Source organism: Oncorhynchus gorbuscha, linkage group LG11 (genome assembly GCF_021184085.1).
Source record: "Oncorhynchus gorbuscha isolate QuinsamMale2020 ecotype Even-year linkage group LG11, OgorEven_v1.0, whole genome shotgun sequence".
In the NCBI taxonomy this organism is placed as follows: domain Eukaryota; kingdom Metazoa; phylum Chordata; class Actinopteri; order Salmoniformes; family Salmonidae; genus Oncorhynchus; species Oncorhynchus gorbuscha.
The window spans coordinates 61,586,270-61,604,797 of record NC_060183.1 but is presented as its reverse complement, the minus strand read 5'-3'; the positions used below and the strand labels follow the sequence as shown (position 1 = coordinate 61,604,797).

Here is an 18,528-nt window from a genome sequence, read left to right as displayed (position 1 = left end):
TATTGGCGAAGTCGCTTCAGAATTCATCAGGCGCTCCGATGTGGCTGACAAAGTTCACTTCTCTCAGATGTTGCCATTATCTAGGCTCCTGCAAGTTCTACACAACCAATCTGACCACCAGACAAGTGATTTTCACATAGAAAAATATTCTGCTGCACAAACGGAAAAAAAAAGTGGATATATTTACACCCTGAGATAATACATGTTATTTGTCAGAGGGGCTATAATTCCGTTTATTTGTAGTGTTTGCTTGTCAGGAAGATGTTATTAGTTCCTGTTGTTGTTGCTTAGACACAGTGAATCCCCCTGAATTCGGCTGCCTGTGTAAATGCTGCCTGTGGGGCATATTTACTAGTCGCAGACAGCTGCAAAACATTGTCTGTTGCAAACCGTTTTGCAACGAGACTGTTAACCTACCTGAATTTGTCCAATATAAAAACATTAATTTTCGTTGCAAACAGACAAAACATTTTGCCACAGGATCCAACAAATACACCCCTGGTGTTCCCAGCGTGTTCAAACTCACTGAGCCATTCAAACCACATACTATACTTTCATCATTCCTAGACTTAGATTTTATAAGTGGTCAAAATGAAGCAACAGCCCTCATGTGCATAACACATTGAATGATGAACAAGAGAACAGAACAAAGCTGCCCATGACATTTCACTAGCAGAATCTGTACTAAAGTTCATGACAGCCAGTGAGAGTAGTTGTTTCAGCCAAACACCAACGGGTGTATTTTTACTCTCAGACACATGGTTCTCAACTACACAATTGGCTTGAACCAAGAGGACATATTTTCTATAGCCAGGGCATCCTCCCTTCAAGATTAACAACACCCAGGGGGGTAATATGGCCAGAATACCACTCCAACCACAGCCCAACTCTGCTAGAAGATGAATACTCCCAAAAATCTAGGCAAAAGGGCACAAACGGTTGGCTGAAGAGCAACATTTCCTGCCATTCAGCAATATTTTCCAGCCACTAGGCAAAACCACTTCAGAAATAGCTTTGTAAATGTGGATTTATTCCATAACTATCATTAAAAACAAAAAGGAACTTGGCCTAATAAAGACTACATATTCTCATCCCATTGAAACCCTCAATGATCACTGAAGGCCTTCTTCAATCACAATTATTAACCCGATGTTTCAGGACTAAGACAACACTTTCCTTGCTCTGCACTTGGGTACTTTGTTGGTTTGTCTTTGCTTTGGTTACTTGTTTTGGTTGAGTGGACCAACCAAAACACTCTGAAAACTTGGCATTTCAACCACTCAATATCCCACACATCCCAAGAGTAAGCCAGTGAGTATGCCAGTGATGAAAGACCGATTTTCCACTCCGTGCCCCTTGTAAATCCCAGAGTGTGGCCAGATCACCAATTAATCATCAGGGCTACTGTGTATGTTCCATATTGCATGCTATTCCCTACATGGTCCCTACTTTTGACCAGAGCCCCATGGGGGTTAGGGTGCCATTTGGGATGCAAAAATGACATCTCCCTTTAACCAGAGTCCTCCATTAGAGCCTTCAGCAACTCTGACTGTGTCCCCTTCTCACATTCCCCTGGTTGGGCCATCTTCCATCTGATACTGCACGGGAGGAGCTCTATGTGCCACACAGAGACAGGTAGGCATATACAAACATGCATATTGCAGAAACGCAAGAATACATACACCTGTGCTTATAGCTGTTCTGAGGCCAGTCAGACAGAATTGGTGAGCCTGAGGAGCTGCCAGCCAGGTCTACTGCTGTCCCAACCCCCAGAATAGCCCCAGACTGACAGGCCACAGAAGCTGTAACATGAGTGCACACAGCACAGGCTACTACTGGTTGGCCATGACAAGACTCTCTAACCCACAGGTTAACCACTGTCTGGGCACAACCTTACATGGTTCCCACTGCAGGCTAGCCATAACCCAACCCACAGTACTCTGACCACGCAACAGACAAATCACCTGTGGAAAAGAATGTAGCAGCACACACTTGCTTTAGCCTACAGTCACTTGGGTTCCGTCAGTCTGCACCTTGCAAATTCAGATAGCACTTAGGTTCCCCCTAAACCACTCCTGACCAGCTTATAACCCTAGCCAACTGTTCCCCTATATAGCAGTCAACACACCCAGGGCAAACCTAATCCACAATACGTTATTGTCACATACACTGGATAGGTGCAGTGAAATGTGGTGCTTTATAGGGTCAGCCATAGTAGTACAGCGCCCCAGGAGCAAATGGGGTTTAAGTGCCTTGCTCAAGGGTAGAGACTCGTTTTTACCTCGTCGGCTCGGGTTTCCGAACCAGAGACCTTTTAGTTACTGGCCCAAAGCGCTAACCGCTAGGCTACCCGCCGCCCGCAATTCACCTACAACACTGACACGAGCAGAAAAGTGTTATCAACAATATCATCTCTCGCCCTGAAGTAATGAAGCGATTTGCAGTTCTGAAATCAGACTCATCACATGATCAGATAAAGCACAAGAGACAACCTTGTTCATTGAGCTGAAGCCATCGTAGCACTTTACGCTCCGAGAGCATTGTTACTTCCTCCTCCTCAAAACTATTTATTCTTACTCTCCCGTAGCTTTTCATTTTGCCCCTCCCTCACTTCATTAGTTGGATTATGTCAAAGCACTTCACTCATATCAATAGTCACTCCAGAGTCATTTCACACATGGAACAAAAGAGAAACAGTAATTATCCTGCACAGCATATAAAAGAGCAGTTACACACACAATAATTATCCTGCAGTAAATGCTTGGGACAATTCTAACAATTATTACATCACCTCTGATGTAAAGGAAACTAAGTGGCAGCCTCATCTAACATTCCTAGTGAGGTGTTCAGACAGACTTAGGATTTAAATAACACTCCCTGTGGCACAGGGTCTAAGACACAGACAAAGTGGACGGCTACACAGACGGATACACCAAGATATGGTGCCTCAAAGTAGGAACATGCCATGAATCAACCCACCAGTACAATGGCTGACATTTGGGTTGAACAGAGGACAAGGAACATAAATGGATGACTAGTATTGCTGTGTCTGCAGGCTCATCCGTTTTATTTACCTTCACACAATGCAAGCTAATAAACTCCTACTTACCAGCCCAAGGGATCTCAGACAGACTTGTATTGGGCAGTAAAGGCACTAGAGGTCAAACTGCACACTGCACTGAACTCCTTCCTTACAACAATAATAGCAACAATATTATTATTATTATTATTATTATTATGGGGCTGCTTATATTCGTCCTCTTACACACAAGAGTGTAATGGAAATAATTTTGCATATCCCAACAACCCCACTCTCAGGGGGTAAGTGCCTTTCTCAAGTACACAGCGACAGATTTTCAACCTTGTCTCTGGTATTCAGACCAGCGACCTTTCGGTTACCGACCCAACGCTCTAACCGAGGCTACCTGCAGGACTTCAGTCTTTGTTGACTGAAAAGTCACCATGTTTTAAGACCTGCCTAAAATATAACTTCTCTTATGGAGTGTCGCCCCTGACATTCACATGTGACACGGAACTGCATAGATGAACACACGTGTCAACAACGTGTCATATGTCATAGGAGAATCTCCTGGAGTCTAAGGTCCCTGGAGTGGGGTGAGGTTCTGGGAATGAGGGGTGTTTACCATGGTGTTGTGTTACAACCCTGTGTAGCCCCCATCCTTAGGACTTCAATATGGCTTTTCTGATGGGTGTGTACCATGGTGTTGTGTTTCAACCCTGTGTAACCCCCATCCTCAGGACTTCAACAGGGCTTTCCGCTCTGCCATGCATACATACATAATATAGAGCCATGTGTTTGGCTGAATGGATATCAGCAAGGAAAGGGTGTCTGTTATTAGGCCATTTTTGTCAACCCACTTTGAATGGTACAATAGCTTAGTGTTGTCTATACAGTATAGGGGTTGACCGATTCATCGCAATGGCCGATTAATTAGGGCCGATTTTCCACCATAATTTGGAAATAAATCCTACAATGTGATTTTCTGATTTTTTTTTTCTCATTTTGTCTGTCATAGTTGAAGTGTACCTATGATGAAAATTACAGGCCTCATCTTTTTAAGTGGGAGAACTTGCACATTTGGTGGCTGACTAAATAACTTTTTTGCCCAACTATTTTTAAACCTGCATATTTAGCTAAAAGAAATCCAGGTTAGCAGGCAATATTAACCAGGTGAAATTGTGTCACTTCTCTTGCGTTCATTGCACACAGAGTCAGTGTATATTCAACAGTTTGGGAAGCCTGGCTCATTGCGAACAAATTTGCTAGAATTTTATGACATTATGACATAACATTGAAGGTTGTGCAATGTAACAAGAATATTTAGACTTAGGGATGCCACCAGTTAGATAAAATACCGAACAGTTCCGTATTTCACTGAAATAAACGTTTTGTTTTCGAAATGATAGTTTCCGGATTCGACCATATTACTGACCAAAGGCTCGTATTTCTGTGTTATGTTATAATTAAGTCTGATTTGATAGAGCAGTCTGAGCGATGGTAGGCAGCAGCACACTCGTAAGCATTCATTCAAACAGCACTTTTGTGCGTTTGCCAGCAGCTCTTCGCAAGTACAGCGCTGTTTATGACTTCAAGCCTATCAGTCTAACGGCTGGTGTAACCGATGTGAAATGGCTAGCTAGTTAGTGGGGTAATAGCGTTTCAAACGTCACTTGCTCTGAGACTTGGAGTAGTTGTTCCCCTTGCTCTGCAAAGGCCGCGGCTTTTGTGGAGCGATGGGCAATCCTGCTTCGAGTGTGGCTGTTGTCGATGTGTTCCTGGTTCGAGCCCAGGTAGGGGCGAGGAGAGGGATGAAAGCTATACTGTTACACTGGCAATACTATAGTGCCTATAAGAACATCCAATAGTCAAAGGTATATGAAATACAAATGATAGAGAGAAATAGTCCTATAAATAAATACTATATTAACTACAACCTAAAACCTCTTACCTTGGAATATTGAAGACTCATGTTAAAAGGAACAACCAACTTTCATATGTTCTCATGTTCTAAGCAAGGAACTCAAACGTTAGCTTTTTTTTTACATGGCACACATTGCACTTTTACTTCTCCAACACTGAATTTGCATTATTTAAACCAAATGGAACATTTCATCATTTATTTGAGGCCAAATAGATTTTTATTGATGTATTATATTAAGTTAAAGTAAGTGGTCATTTTGTATTGTTATATTATTACAAATAAAATAAAATAAAATAAATTGGCAGATTAATCGATAGTCTTTTTTTGGTCCTCCAATAATCGGTATTGGCGTTGAAAAATCATAATCGGTCGACCTCTGATACAGTAACCATTCAAAACTTGACACACCTACTCATTCAAGGGTATTTCTTTATTTTAACTTTTTTCTACAGTGTGGATTAATAGTAAAGACATCAAAAATATGAAGTAATATATGGAAACATGTAGTAACCCAAAAGTGTGAAACAAATCAAAATATATATTTGAGATTCTTCAAAGTAGCCACCCTTTGCATTAATCGTCAGCTCTTGGAATTCTCTCAACCAGCTTCATGGGGGAGTCACCTGGAATGTATTTCAATTAACAGGTGTGCCCTCTTAAAAGTTAAATTTCTTTCAATCAGTTGTGTTGTGACAAGGTAAACAGAAGAAGACAGCCCTATTTGGCGAAACACCAAGTCCATATTATGGCAAGAACAGCTCAAATAAGCAATGTGAAATGACAGTCAATTATTACTTTAAGACATTACAGAAAAATGTCAAGAACTTTGAAGGTCTCAAGTGCAGTCGCAAAAACCATCAACTACTATGATGAAACTGGCTCTCATGAGGACTTCCACAGGAAAGGAAGACCCAGAGTTACCTCTGCTGCAGAGGACAAATTCATTAGAGATAACTGCACCTCAGATTGCAGCCCAAATAAATGCTTCGCAGAGCTCAAGTAACAGACATCTCAACATCAACTGTTCAGAGGAGACTGCATGAACCAGGCATTCATGGTTGAATTGCTGCAAAGAAACCACTACTAAAGAACACCAATAAGAATTAGACTTGCTTGGGCCAAGAAAAACATGAGCAATGGATTAGACTGGTGGAAATCTATCCTTTGGTCTGATGAGTCCAAATTTGAGATTTTTGGTTCCAAACGCCATGTCTTTTTGAAACGCAGAGTAGGTGAACGGAGGATCTCCGCATGTGCGGTTCCCACCGTGAAGCATGAAGGTAGTGGTGTGATGGTAATTTGTTAGAGACAATATCTGTGACTTCATTTTTTTAAAGGCACATTACCACAGCATTTTGCAGTGATATGCCATCCCATCTGGTTTGCGCTTAGTGGGACTAGTTGTTTTTCAACAAGACAATGACCCAAAATACACAGCCAGGCTGTGTAAGGGCATTCTGACCAAGAACGAGCATGATGGAGTGCTGAATCAGATGACCTGGTCTCCACAATCTCCTGACCTCAACCCAATTGAGATGGTTTGGGATGAGTTGGACCACAGAGTGAAGGAAAAGCAGTAGGGATGCACGATGTATCGGGGAACATATCAGAAGCGGCCAATATTAGCTAAAAATGCCAACATTGGTATCGGCCTGATGTCTAGTTTAATGCCGAAGTGCAAATCCGATGTCAAAGCTGACGTGCATACCTATATAATGTAGTAGGGCTAGGTGATATGGCCAAATTATTATATCACTGTATTTACAATTAAAAAATGGACAGTATGACAGTATTTGTTTGTTTTTGAATAATAAAGTCCTACATTTGCTTTGAGTAGTGAGTGATCGATCCTAGGGTGCTTTATGAGTAGTGAGTGATCGATCCTAGGGTGCTTTATGAGTAGTGAGTGATCGATCCTAGGGTGCTTTATGAGTAGTGAGTGATCGATCCTAGGGTGCTTTATGAGTAGTGAGTGATCGATCCTAGGGTGCTTTATGAGTAGTGAGTGATCGATCCTAGGGTGCTTTATGAGTAGTGAGTGATCGATCCTAGGGTGCTTTATGAGTAGTGAGTGATCGATCCTAGGGTGCTTTATGAGTAGTGAGTGATCGATCCTAGGGTGCTTTATGAGTAGTGAGTGATCGATCCTAGGGTGCTTTATGAGTAGTGAGTGATCGATCCTAGGGTGCTTTATGAGTAGTGAGTGATCGATCCTAGGGTGCTTTATGAGTAGTGAGTGATCGATCCTAGGGTGCTTTATGAGTAGTGAGTGATCGATCCTAGGGTGCTTTATGAGTAGTGAGTGATCGATCCTAGGGTGCTTTATGAGTAGTGAGTGATCGATCCTAGGGTGCTTTATGAGTAGTGAGTGATCGATCCTAGGGTGCTTTATGAGTAGTGAGTGATCGATCCTAGGGTGCTTTATGAGTAGTGAGTGATCGATCCTAGGGTGCTTTATGAGTAGTGAGTGATCGATCCTAGGGTGCTTTATGAGTAGTGAGTGATCGATCCTAGGGTGCTTTATGAGTAGTGAGTGATCGATCCTAGGGTGCTTTATGAGTAGTGAGTGATCGATCCTAGGGTGCTTTATGAGTAGTGAGTGATCGATCCTAGGGTGCTTTATGAGTAGTGAGTGATCGATCCTAGGGTGCTTTATGAGTAGTGATTGATCGATCCTAGGGTGCTTTATGAGTAGTGATTGATCGATCCTAGGGTGCTTTATGAGTAGTGATTGATCGATCCTAGGGTGCTTTATGAGTAGTGATTGATCGATCCTAGGGTGCTTTATGAGTAGTGATTGATCCTAGGGTGCTTTATGAGTAGTGATTGATCCTAGGGTGCTTTATGAGTAGTGATTGATCGATCCTAGGGTGCTTTATGAGTGATCCTAGGGTGGCAACACATACATTCTAAGTTATTTCAATGAGTCTTTCTCCATTCTGATTGTTTTATACTGTTCAATTAAACCAAAACAAATTTCACACTAATTTCTGCATTTACTGCATTCAATTGCAGTGGTGGAAATAGTACCCAATTGTCATACTTGAATAAAAGTAAAAAACACATTAATAGAAAATTACTCAAGAAAAAATGAGTCACCCAGTAAAATACTACTTGAGTAAAAGTCTAAAAGCATTTGGTTTTAAATATACTTAAGTATCAAAAGTAAATGTAATTGATAAAATATACTTAAGTATCAAAAGTAAAATATTAAATCATTTCAAATTCCTTCTATTAAGCATGGCACCATTTTCTTTTTTTGATTTACGGATAGCCGGGGGCACACTCCAACACCCAGACATAATTTATAAACAAAGCATGTGTGTTTAGTGAGTCCTCCAGATCAGAGGCAGGATGTTCTCTTGACAAGTGAGTGAATTGGACCATTGTCCTGTCCTGCTAAGCATTCAAAATGTAACAAGTACTTTTAGGTGTCAGGGAAAATGTATGGAGTAAAGAGTACAGTATTTTCTTTAGGAATGTAGTGAAGTAAATGTAAAAGTTGTCAAAATAAAAATATGAAAGTACAGATACATAAAAAAACAACTCAAGTAGTACTTAAGTATTTTTACACACTGCGACGTAGGGCTACACGATATGGGCAAATAATCTAGGACAAATGTTTATTTTTAACCAAATGTTGCAATTGCGATTTCACTTGCGAATTAGAGCAAAACTGTTGGAATCATGGAAATATAAATGACTATTCTAATTCTAGAGTTAGAATATAATAGTGGGCACTAAGGGTAGGAACTAAAGTGTTGAAGTGTTTCCTAGGGGATCCTATTAGTGATGGGCATTCCCGGCTCTTTTCAGTGAGCCGTCTCTTTTGGGTCCCAAACGGCTCTTTGAAAAAAATATGTTTCTTATTTTTCAAGTCAAACAGTTTGTGATAGTTTGACTATGATTGGTGTGAAAACAATTCTAATTAAATGATATAATACTCTACCTTAACCACAATGTATTTAAAAATGCATTGGTTTGTTATGAAAAAGAATGCTATTAAACATTTGCATTTAAAGTATAACTTTTTAATGTATATAAAACAAAGTGCATATAAATCTAACCATTCAAAATGAATACAATCTGAACAGCATAATAGAATATTGCACCATAAAGAAAAATAATTTGCAAAAGTGCAGCATCCCACAAATTGAAATGTAAAAAAAGGAGGATGCTATTACACATGTGCATTTAAAGTAAAACTTTAATGTAAATAAAAAAGTGCATATAAATATAACAATTCAAAACTAATACAATCTGAACAATATAATATTGCAGCATATTAAAGAAAAATACATGTGCAAAACTTCAGCATCCTACTTAAAATATGAAACGGGTCCCTCTTTACTCTCTTCTTTATTGCCATATTATAACCAGCAACACTGACCATAGTTGCTTTTATGAGAGATTTGCATTCAGAAATGCAAGCTGCCTTTCGAGGGGCTGATGCGGTTTCTTCTCCCAGTAATTTTTGTCCCGTTTTTGAGAAGACCCTCTCAGAAGGAACAAATGTGGCCACTACACAGTACACTACTTTAGTAAACTGTGGGTAGACAGGGGTCTTGTTCTGACACCAGCTCAGACGATCTGCACTTCTTTGGAGGGGCTCCTCCAAATAGGATCGGACCTCCACTATGGCATCTGCTGAGGGATTCCTTCACGCTGCATCACCAGTTGCTCTCTCGTCAAACAACATCCAAACAACAGGTATTTGTGGCACTACGGCTGGTGCTTCTGCTCCATCTGAACCCTCTTCTTCCTATTGCCCTGGTGCCTGAGCCAGCTAACTGTTGGGGCTGTCCCTCCCTGATGCGGAGGTTATTCTTTGAAGTGCCTCATCAATCGCTCTGGCATCACTGAAGGCTAACTTCTTAAACCTTGGCTCAAGTGCAGCGGTTTCTGAGAGCGCGTGATTATATTCCATCATGTGGAACTGTCTGTCTATTGATCAACATAGGGTGCCCATCACCTCTGTGGTTACATTTGCTTCTCTCTGGCTGGCTGTAATTCGCTGCAGACCGTTACACAGGAGTATCATTTTTGAGGCTGTTACATAACTGAAAAGAGAGAACAGTAGCTTATTAGTTCAGGTTCATGTTGTCTACTGATATTACATTCTCATCTACTGCTCATATACATATATAATACTGGATTAAATAATGATGTATTAATAACTGCCTCTAATGACCTCCACAGTGACCTGCTCAAAGGGTTTCAGGACTCGGCACACCTCCTCCACCACCTCCCATTCCTCATGGGTCAGTGCCGCAACGGGTGCATTGACAATGGCCAGGGTAGAGATGATGGCATCCTGTGACTCAAGAAACCGCTTCAACATATAACATGTTGAATTCCACCTTGTAGTGCAGTCTTGTTTAGGCCTCAGCTCAGGCATCCCCATCTGGCGTTGTGTACACTTTTGTTTTTCAGCACCTACTCTGCTCCTCCTATTCCACAGCTGCAAATCAAATCAAATGTATTTATATAGCCCTTCTTACATCAGCTGATATCTCAAAGTGCTGTACAGAAACCCAGCCTAAAACAGCAAGCAATGCAGGTGTAGAAGCACGGTGGCTAGGAAAAACTCCCTGGAAAGGCCAAAACCTAGGAAGAAACCTAGAGAGGACCAGGCTATGAGGGGTGGCCAGTCCTCTTCTGGCTGTGCCGGGTTTTAGATTATAACAGAACATGGCCAAAATGTTCAAATTATCATAAATGACCAGCATGGTCGAATAATAATAGTCACAGTAGTTGAGAACTCGACAGTTCTTCTGCCAAGTTCTCTGAGGTGTGTCTGTCGATGAACTCAAAGCAGTCCAGAAGACAGCTAGACATCGAAAAGTCTTCAATGAAGTGACATGCAACCGGCATGTAAGAAGTGGTTACCCCTGATGTCCATCAGTCAGTGGTAAGGCAAACTGCAGTAGCTTTTTGGACTCTTTCCCCGCACTGAAGCCCATGTGCTTGTGTACAGTTGTGGAATAAGTGATTTTCAAAAGGGTTTTCTTGCTTAGAATTGTGTACATTGGATTTAGACTATTGCTATAATTTATAAAACCTCTGTCCTCCACGATCAAAAATGCCTGGAAATATGTGTCAATCATTTTAGACAATGCAATAATATCTTTTCCCCCCCAACATCCTCTGTTATCAGACTCCAAAATATCCACACAGTATTATTTTTCCTCTGGAATAGTGTTCAATACACATAGGTTGATAATAAATGTGGCTCAATTCACAGCTGTTTCATAGTCCCGCAATAAGAGCTACGGAGCTAATGTTCTCTGGGTGTCACTGAGTAGACTGATAACCCATGTCATTGATCCACAATCCATAGGTAAGGCTGTACAGTGAAATAAGTACTACCCCAATACAATTCTATAGTGTGATTTCAACAAATTTGTTAATTTGTCAATTACTGTCTTGTTGATTTTATATAAGATTCTAACCTCATTCAGCATGATCTATTAAATTATGGCACAATTCCACTATCTGTATTCATTTGCATTACTACTAATGACAAACTTATTTTGAAGGCTAACCGCAAAGTCCACTATCGTGGCTAATACTTATTGTGTCTAGCTTCACATAGGTGGGTACGACCACCATTGATCAAATAACTGTTTTATGAATTAGGTGTCATCTAAAATAACTATCTACACTACTAAAAAAAGGGAACACTAAAATAACACATCCTAGATCTGAATGAATGAAATATTCTTATGAAATACCTTTTTCTTTACATAGTTGAATGTGCTGACAACAAAATCACAAAAATTATCAATGGAAATCAAATGTATCAACCCATGGAGGTCTGGATTTGGAGTCACACTCAAAATTAAAGTGGAAAACCACACTACAGGCCAACTTTGATGTAATGTCCTTAAAATAAGTCAAAATGAGGCTCAGTAGTGTGTGTGGCCTTCACGTGCCTGTATGACCTCCCTACAACGCCTGGGCATGCTCCTGATGAGGTGGCGAATGGTCTCCTGGGGGATCTCCTCCCAGACCTGGACTAAAGCATCTGCCAACTCCTGGACAGTCTGTGGTGCAACGTGGCGTTGGTGGATGGAGCGAGACATGATGTCCCAGATGTGCTCAATTGGATTCAGGTCTGGGGAACGGGCGGGCCAGTCCATAGCATCAATGCCTTCCTCTTGCAGGAACTGCTGACACACTCCAGCCACATGAGGTCTAGCATTGTCTTGCATTAAGAGGAACCCAGGGCCAACCACACCAGCATATGGTCTCCAAGAGGTCTGAGGATCTCATCTCGGTACCTAATGGCAGTCAGGCTACCTCTGGTGAGCACATGGAGGGCTGTGCAGCCCCCCAAAGAAATGCCACCCCACACCATGACTGACCCACTGCCAAACCGATCATGCTGGAGGATGTTGCAGGCAGCAGAACGTTCTCCACGGCGTCTCCAGACTCTGTCACGTCTGTCACATGTGCTCAGTGTGAACCTGCTTTCATCTGTGAACAGCACAGGGCGCCAGTGGCGAATTTGCCAATCTTGGTGTTCCCCCACCTGTGGACGTCGGGCCCTCATACCACCCTCATGGAGTCTGTTTCTGACCGTTTGAGCAGACACATGCACATCTGCTACTGGGTTGTTGCCCTCCTACGGCCTCCTCCACGTCTCCTGATGTACTGGCCTGTCTCCTGGTTGCGACTCCATGCTCTTGACACTACACTGACAGACACAGCAAATCTTCTTGCCACAGCTCGCATTGATGTGCCATCCTGGATGAGCTGCACTACCTGTGCCACTTGTGTGGATTGTAGACTCAGTCTCATGTTACCACTAGAGTGAAAGCACCGCCAGTGACCAAAACATCAGCCAGGAAGCATAGGAACTGAGAAGTGGTCTGTGGTCACCACCTGCAGAACCACTCCTTTATTGGGGGTGTCTTGCTAATTGCCACCTGTTGTCTATTCCATTTGCACAACAGCATATGAAATTTATTGTCAATCAGTGTTGCTTCCTAAGTGGACAGTTTGATTTCACAGAAGTGTGATTGACTTGGAGTTGGTGTGTTGTTTAAGTGTTCCCTTTATTTTTTTGAGCAGTGTATATAGTTAGCTGGCTAACTAACTATATCTACTGAAACAGATTGTTGTTTTGCTATGTTTTGGGGGAAGAACATTGTTAGCATCCATGAGCTAGCTAGCTTTCTTTATGACCAGCACTGTAGGTGCGCGAGACAACTTTACCAGCATCATAGTATGCGTATCAATGAATCGTTGTGACATATGAAATACAAGTGATGGTGTAATAACCACGTAAACATTTTTATAAACAAGTTAAATTATTATTCTCAAATGATTGCCTCGCCTGGTTCACTACTTCTCTGAGAGTTCAGTGTGTCAAATCGGAGGGCCTGTTGTCCTGACCTCTGACAGTCGCTATGGGTGTGCCACAGGGTTCAATTCTCGGGCCGACTCTTCTCTGTATACACCAATGATGTCGCTCTTGCTGCTGGTGATTCTTTGATCCACCTCTACACAGACGACACCATTCTGTATACATCTGGCTCTTCTTTTGGACACTTAACAAAACTCCAGACGAGCTTCAATGCCATACAACTCCCCTTCCGTGGCCTCCAACTGCTCTTAAATGAAAGTAAAACTAAATGCATGCTCTTCAACCGATTGCTGCCCGCACCTGCCTGCCCGTCCAGCATCACTACTCTGGACGGTTCTGACTTAGAATATGTGGACAATTACAAATACCTAGGTGTCTGGTTAGACTGTAAACTCTCCTTCCAGACTCACATTAAACATCTCCAATCCTAAACTAAATCTAGAATCAGCTTGCTATTTTGCAGCAAAGCATCCTTCACCCATGCTGCCAAACATACCCTCGTAAAACTGACCATCCTACCTATCCTCGACTTCGGCGATGTCATTTATAAAATAGCACTCTACTCAACAAATTGAATGCAGTCTATCACAGTGCCATCCAGTTTGTCACCAAAGCCAAATATACTACCCACCACTGCGACCTGCATGCTCTCTTTGGCTGGCCCTTGCTTCATACTCGTCGCCAAACCCACTGGCTCCTGGTCATCTACAAGTCTCTGCTAGGTAAAGCCCCGCCTTATCTCAGCTCATTGGTCACCATAGCAGCACCCACCCGTAGCACGCGCTCTAGCAGGTATATCTTATTAGTCAACCACAAAGCCAATTCCTCATTTGGCCGCCTCTCCCTCTAGTTCTCTGCTGCCAAGGACTGGAATGAACTGCAAAAATCCCTGAAGCTGGAGACTCTGATCTACCTCACTAGCTGTCAGAGCAGCTCACAGATCACTGCCCCTGTACATAGCCCTTCTGTAAATAGCCCATCCAACTACCTCATCCCCATACTGTATTTATTTTGCTCCTTCGCACCCAAGTATCTCTACTTGCACATTAATCTTCTGTACGTCTACCACTCCAGTGTTTAATTGCTATAATGTAATTACTTCGCCACCATGGCCTATTTATTGCCTTACCTCACTTATCCTACCTCATTTGCACATGTTGTATATAGACTTTCAACTGTATTGTTGACTATGTTTTGTTTACTCCATGTATAACTGTTGTTGTATGTGTTGAACTGCTTTGCTTTATCTTGGCCAGGTCGCAGTTGCAAATGAGAACTTGTCTCAACTAGCCTACCTGGTTAAATAAAGGTGAAATAAAAATGTAAAAATTGTGATGTGCAGTCATATTCAGGTCCTGATTGGTCAACTGGTGTTTTTCGACACGTCAAATAATGTTATTTGACGTGTATCTTTTTTGACGCAAAGACCCAAACGGCGTACCATAGAAATCCTGGTTGAGAATGAAACTGAACAAAACAGCACAGCAATTAAGTGAAAGAAATACGTTTTGATTATGTTTTTCCTGATAAATGGGGACATATGACAACAAAATAACTTTTTGGACAGTGTGGTGTGTAAACTTTACTTAACAAGGTAAGTCAGTTAAGAACAAATTAATATTTACAGGTGACGTCCGGGTTTGGCCGGGGTAGGCCAACGCTGGGTCAATTGTGCGCCGCCCTATGGGACTCCCAATCACGTCCGGATTTGATACAGCCTGGATTTGAACCAGGGACTATAGTGACGCCTCTTGCACTGAGATGCAGTGCCTTAGACCGCTGCGTCCATGTGTGTCTGTTAACTATAACTGTACTAGAATGCTTAAAAATGTTAAATATCGGTATTGTTTTTTTTGGTCAAGGAACATTGGATATTGGGATCGGCCAAAAATCTAATATTGGTGCGTCACTAAAAAGAAGACAACAAGTACTCGGCCCATGTGGTAACTCTTTCAAGAGTGTTGGAAAAGCATTCCTCATGAAGCTGGTTGAGAGAATGCCAAAGTGTGCAAAGCTATCAAAGGCAAACGGTGGCTACTTTGAATAATCTGAAATATATTCTGATTTGTTTAACACTTTTTTTGGTTATTTCATAGCGTGTCTTCACTATTATTCTACAATGTAGAAAATAGTAAAAATAAAGGAAAAATCATTTAATGAGTAGCTGTTCAAACTTTTGACTGGTGCTGTAAATTCAATGCTACTGTCACAAAACTAGCATCAAGGTAAAAAATAAAAATATCTGACACTTTACACGGATAATTCACAGTTATTGCTCTGTGCTGAAAGTGCTATATCATGAAAAACTTGAATGCTGACATGCACATTTTTGGTGGATTAATAAACATAAACACTAAGAGTTGAGTGAACTATACATTCAAGACTTCCACACACAGTGTGTACTTCGTGTATGTGCAACAGTTCAGTCATATGGTATTAATAACCAAGTAATAAAGAATACAACTCCAGTACATCTCCCTTCCTCAACCACCTGGGAGTCCACACAGTCCCGCTGGTAGTAGTGATGAGGATATTCAGACCTCTTTTCTCAGGGTCTCCAGCACAACACACCACGTTCCTCACGACCTTGTCACCCAACATCTGTCTGACTCAACTCTCACCTCATTCCACTATTTGAAGCGCACACACACACACACCCACACACACACACACAGGAGAGAGAGCAAAAGAGACACACCCTCCTAAGAGGTCAGATAGGTTTGGTCTGAAAAACAACATCAACACACAAAAGTTCAAGACACACAAAACCAATGTCCCTTTGGGCAATAGGAATCCTCAAGAGAGGTTCCACTTCCAAATGGCCCCCTGTTCAGTTTGTAACCTCTGGTGCATTGACAGTGGAACTCCATGTCCTGTCTAGTAAGATCTTTAGCAGGCGTTGAACCCTTACACCCTTCTCCTTCTCAATGGGGATTCAGATTCCTGTGTTGACATTATCTAATGCTGAACAGAAACAGACCTTTTTCTATAGGGTTCGTATTCCTATCCAAACTGGCTTCAGTAGCCCCAAGACGCTATTTAAGATATATGTCACATCAATACCGACCTAGGAGTCAGACCCCGAAATGTGTCAGTTTTGTATGTTTAAACTTTTAAAATAGATAGGCTATTGTAGCGATGTGATACTTGGATATAGGGCTATGCCGGTAATAGCCATTACATCATGACCTTCTACTTACTTAGAAATAAATTATCCTAACAAAGACTGAATACTAAATATAGTGAGGGACAGGAAAAACTAAGTAAAACGTGACTGCAGAAGGCCCACAGAGCTTAACTGTGAGTGGTTTACATCGACGTCAACAGTACATTCTCACTGCACAGGCCTATACAGTTACACACTGACATCACTTATCATGTAGTGACCAGGACATGTTTCCCGGGACAAGGCCTTATGTCTCCACCAGTATCCCGTTCATTAATTAGCCTACCAGTTCTATTCAGCTCACTCTTGACTTTGGCGTCTGGACAAAGGCTTTAACGAGTGTTTGTATACTGTCGCTAAAACAAATATGGATAGGCTTGCAAACTTGGCTAGCTACTTCTGTTGGTGCAGGTTAATAAAGGAAGCAGAATATGTTCAAAATAAATGGGTAAAGTCATATGAATGATAGGACTTCAGGCAAAACAAGTGTCCTCAAATGCTAGCAAGCTACAGTATGACTGGAAACCTTCTAGCTGGCTCTTTTATTACCTCCATTCTTTGCCTGAGGACAACGAATCATTAACGTTGTTTTGTATGACAAGACTTCTGTTGCGATAATCGTCACATCTGACTTTAGATTGAACGAAACCATAGGATGAGGGGAAAACAAGTCCACCCAAGTTATACTCCATCTTGGCTTTATTAAACGTTTTTATTAAGCAATAAGGGATGAAGGGGTGTGGTATATGGTCATTATACCATGTCCTTAAGCATGACTCGACGCGGCGTGCCTGGATACAGCCCTTAGTCATGGTATATTGGCCATATACCACAAACCCCTGAGGTGCCTTACTGTTATTATAAACTGGTTACCAACATAATTAGAGCCATAAAAATTAAATGTTTTCAGATAATCAGCATTCAGGGCCCGAACTACCAAGTTTATAATATATATCATGCCTCAATCCAACACCACCACCCACATGATAAAGAGAATGAAAGAGAACAGAGAGGGACACATCTGAAATTCTCTTTACTCAGGTAGGTTGAAAAACAAAGTTAGACAGATCTTTTAACAGAACATCAAATTGAATGTGGATATCAAGCTGCGATTACATAACAAGGCATAAATAATTCAAAAAGCGCCGACATGTAGGTAGACCCCAGCAGCAGATTAAAATTCAACTGCTGTAGTGTACTGTAGACAGTAAAAACACAGCTAGAGCCCACACAAAACAAGGGCTTGAGAATCGCCACTAGCCACCAACCAAAACACGCCTGTCGGAACCAACTGATCCAATAGTGTCTTACCCAGAGAGGTTCAATATTATACATGTATTATTGGAGATAATACATGTTCTATTAATAGTGTGGTCTTACCTTAAAACCTTCAGAAGAAGGTAAATCACCTATGGTCCAATTCCGCCTTAGGGCCATGATCTTTGATAGTCTAATACCGTCCCTCTGCAATATCACTTTAAAAGTCTGCGATTGCAGCCAGTGTGTGAGGACTGTAGTGTGGACTAGAACTGGACCAGTGTTTGGATCGGATGAAAAGGCAGAAATTAAAGTTCCATCCTGTAATGACATCACCCCCCACCATAGAGAGCCAGAGGCGTTCTTAAACAGATTGACAGTTCATCCTCTTAACCATTCACTGACACTGGATGTTTCTTATGGACAGCCCTGACTGGCTAGCTGCTAAACCAACCAACGGGCCGGGTAACTACAGGCAGGCAGTAATGACATCACAACAAGGAGTTCATCAGTGTTTGGGGGTGAAATGGATACAATTGGGACTGTTGATGTACAGTGGGAGAGAGAGAGTGAGAAGGATTATTAACTTGGTGTTCTGTACACAACAAATGTTAAGCTTTATCTCTAGTGTGAGAGAAAAGCTAAATCCTGCAATTTGATCCTCTTTCCCTCAGTTTCTTCCTTAATGGACATGTGTTTATGGTGAAATTCAAGAAAAGAATGCAGTTCAACCCCCCCAGACCATTACATAAGACGCATAAGGCAATGGAATAACAAATCAGGCACACCTT

General features: G+C 41.7%; 1 protein-coding gene across 5 annotated transcripts in view; it reads right to left on the bottom strand.

Moving 5' to 3' along the window:
- Positions 1-18,528, bottom strand: part of mast4 (microtubule associated serine/threonine kinase family member 4) — a 167,980-nt gene that overhangs the window by 144,568 nt on the left and 4,884 nt on the right. The window contains exon 1 of one of the 5 annotated variants that reach the window (XM_046370376.1): positions 17,861-18,052. The exons of the other annotated variants lie outside the window; for them this stretch is intronic. Within the exon in view, the coding sequence (XP_046226332.1) occupies positions 17,861-17,917 (57 nt within the window). The 5' untranslated portion in view covers positions 17,918-18,052. Of the gene's footprint in view, positions 1-17,860; positions 18,053-18,528 lie in introns of those variants that run through there. 5 annotated transcript variants of the gene reach the window in all.